At 33.7% G+C, this 3,688-nt stretch overlaps 1 protein-coding gene across 1 annotated transcript; it reads right to left on the bottom strand.

Moving 5' to 3' along the window:
- Window positions 1-311: 311 nt before the first annotated feature.
- Window positions 312-922, bottom strand: LOC121261653. The gene has a single exon (XM_041164122.1). It carries the CDS (start codon window positions 851-853, stop codon window positions 443-445), a length of 411 nt encoding a protein of 136 aa, XP_041020056.1. The 5' UTR covers window positions 854-922; the 3' UTR covers window positions 312-442.
- Between the last annotated feature and the right edge of the window lie 2,766 nt (window positions 923-3,688).

Genomic DNA, 3,688 nt, shown 5'->3' with positions numbered 1-3,688 from the left:
GGTAAACAATTTTACCTTTCGGCCGCGTGCATGAACTTCGAAAAATTTACAAAATGGATCCATCTCCTTCATATATATCTACAGGGCAACATGTGGTACTTGCTGGAAATTAATTGTCCGCTTATGTGTGTGTGTGTGAGAGAGAGAGAGAGAGAGAGAGAGAGAGAGAGAGAGAGAGAGAGAGAGAGAGAGAGAGAGAAATTCAGAGAACGGAATCTCCCTTCCGGCCATGACCTGTTATAAGGTTATCTCCACGACATATATAATATTATACATGTTAGTCGCCACAAAAAACATTATATAGGCACGTCCATTTAACTTTGTTTCAGATTTATTCAAATTATGGTTTGATAATGGAAAAACAAAGGAGGTAGAGATCAGAGAAACTGATTCAGATGTACGTAACCTTGAATAATAGAAGAAAGAAAAGCGAAGAGTACTTTTACATCATGAGGGTTCGAGGCCGGTGTGATCCTGGCACTGAAGGGTAGCTGTTGAAAGAAACTCCCATGACCGGAACAGCGAGAGAGGCCTCCATGATAACCCTTTGGTGGAAAGTCTCCAGCGTTGCTCCTGCTTCCATAAGATCTTTAACCAAATTCCGATAATACTCCTTGAACTTCCTCATCATGCGTATGTACTGCAACTTTAACCACCGTAGTCGAATCCCCCTGAACATTTTCACAAGGGTAAGCACTCTCCGAGGTTTCTTCCCATCTGATCCGAGGCGTACTATCGGTAGTTTACGCCTACGGCGGAGGGGGATCTGGCGGCGTGCTGAGTACCGGACAGCCGGAGTCAGGTGGGTTTGGGCCGGCGGATATGGATGGTGGGTTTCATGATCCAGAGCCATGTGGAGATAAGTGAGGGAGCTCAGAGAGAGAGAGAGAGAGAGAGAGATTGTGGGAAGTATCTGGGAGTGGGGAGATTGCAACTTATAGGAGATCAGAGGGTTACGTTGACTAAAGCATCTTTGGGTATGCGGGCCCAAGATACAGTGTTAGAGATATGGAGTTTGGAATCCACGTCAGTTTTTTATTTTTATTTTTTAAAGCACCTCACTTAATTATAATCAAACTTATTACAAATATATATATATATATATAAAAAACTCTATTATATTTTTTTTAAGATTTCACCGACATACTCAGTCGACACAACAGAAAATTGATCGTTTGATAAGAATTACATCGCAATTATGTATATAAATATATTTATATAATTTACATGTACGTAGGAAGGGATAAAGTCATGGGGAGAGGGTCGACCCAAAGGCTGGATAATAAAAAAAAAAATGCAATGATTTATGTGACTTTGTAAGCAATCTCATAATTCTATAAATCATTTGGAAAGGTAATTTATATGGTAAGTAGAAATAGTCAATGATTATTTGATTGTATGATATTATTTTTATTTTAATAAAAATATCTTCAATTTAAATTCTAATTATAAATAAATTTATAAAAAAAGTGGTACATGTATCATATATCATATGCATCATTATTACGGTGCTTGGTATCACATTTTGAAGTTTGAGAAAGGAACATATGCTCGTAAAGGCACGTTGATTTTTTTATTCCTTTGACATGACTAATTTTAACAGATAAGTACAATGGCATAGTACTGGAAAGCGAAAGCATCTAATCTTTTAGAGTTACATCACTAATTACCTCTTGGGGAGTTTATCATTTTTTTTTTTATAATTCAAATAGATAATATATATATATATATATATATATATATATGCATACATGGAGACAGAGCTTGATTAAGAAATTGGGAAGCATTTTCCTATATATTATATCGGGTGTAACGCATAGCGTGACGAGGCATGAATAGGACATGTATGTTGTTGTCTATTTATTGCTATGCTTGTTTTTGCTGTAATTTCTAACTAACTGATTAATTAATTAAAGGAGTTACTGTATCCTACTATCAGTCTGGGTCGTCTTTTATTCTGTGTTTGGACTAGGCATGACCATAAATTATTCTTCAAATGCTCCGACCAAGCCATGTGGCACATGATCTTTATGATTTTAATCACATCAATAACATCTATTTCCACCTTTCCAAACCAATAATTCGTCGACTACATGTCAATATCTTGGGCTATGTTTAGATTTGTTCATTCGGGCCAAATTTTTTTCGATCCAATCCATTATCTGAATTCCAGTTACGAGTTCTAGTTTAGAACAAATCTAAACCGGTATCCGCATAGTAAAATTCAGATACATTTAGTACTTAGATTTTATTTTTTCCTCTCTCTTGATTTGGATGTTTTGATGTTCCTTATTTCGTTTATTTATAAATTATACTTTTGAAATAGGCCTACGATCTGCATTGTGGAGAAGATTCAAGAGCTTGCTTAATTGGTCATGTTGCTGAGAAGATGTGAAGATGTTTGTGGATGTAGGCTGGGAAGAAATGCCTTATAATGTTGCCTATAACTCCAAGGGATTCAAAAGTGTGCATAGACTTACTTGTAAATATATATTTTTAAATCAATATTTATTTTTAAAAAGAAATGTTATGTACAAATTTTAAATAGATAAATTATTTATAAAAAAAAAAGTTAGTCTCATTAATAAAAAATAATTTTTTTAAACTTTTTTTAGATGAAGTTCAAAAACTTATATGTAACTTATCTATTCTACGCTTACAAATTATTTTTTTCAAAAAAAAAGAAAAGAACTCACAGCGAAAATGTAATGTAATGATTTATTTTTTTTTTAAAAATGAGCGCATGATGAAAAGTTTATTTTTAAATTGAGATTTTTTATTTTTAAGTCAACGTGGTAGAGTATGTTTACATAATTTAGTCTGATTTAAAAAATAAATCTTAATATTTCAATTTTACAAATTAAAATTTATCATTTTAATAATATAAATATTCTACTCTAACTTCTCCCATATCACATCTCTGTTATTATTATTATTTTTTATTAATTTGGACACCATCCTTTATATATAGGGTTCCCTCAATTTGCCCATGATCGGGTAGTGTATTATAATAAAATATTAAAAAAAATAAAAATACACTAAGGTTCAAACTAAAAACAAAACCACATTACAACTTCGCATTTTTCTTATATAGATATAAAAAGACGAGTTTTGATATCCAGCTGTATATACTGTACATTATATTTGTTTTAATTTGTTTTTAATAAAATAATTAAATTTTTCCACTTATGATTCTTAAATAAAATGTAAAAATATTGTTTTTAAAAGACCGTTTATGAGACTTGAGACTTGCACAGCTATGCTCGATACTCAATCCTCCGGGTTCTCCCCATCCCCACGGAGTAGCCCCAACCGTTTAGGACCTCCGCGAATCTATGGACTCGGACTCGGACATTATTATGGTCCCAGCGGGCGAGGGCCTATCCTCTTCCGTCGCTTTGTTTTCGTCTTCAACGAAGAAAAACAAGCACTTCGAAATAAAAAAGTGGAACGCCGTCGCTCTTTAGGCCTGGGGTCAGTCTCCCTTCAATATTAAACTTTGTTCTAATTACTCTGCCCTTTCTGGATGAATTCGAGTTTTGATTTGATTTTTTGGTGAGTTTTGTGCAGATATTGTTGTGGACAACTGTGCAATCTGTAGGAACCACATCATGGATCTCTGTGAATGATTGAGCTTTAATTTCCTCTCATTTCTTTTCGCTTGGGGTACGTATTATTTATTTTTTTC

This window comes from Juglans microcarpa x Juglans regia, chromosome 1D (genome assembly GCF_004785595.1).
Source record: "Juglans microcarpa x Juglans regia isolate MS1-56 chromosome 1D, Jm3101_v1.0, whole genome shotgun sequence".
NCBI lineage: Eukaryota > Viridiplantae > Streptophyta > Magnoliopsida > Fagales > Juglandaceae > Juglans > Juglans microcarpa x Juglans regia.
The sequence above is the reverse complement of the archived record's forward strand: the minus strand, read 5'-3'. Positions and strand labels throughout refer to the sequence as shown.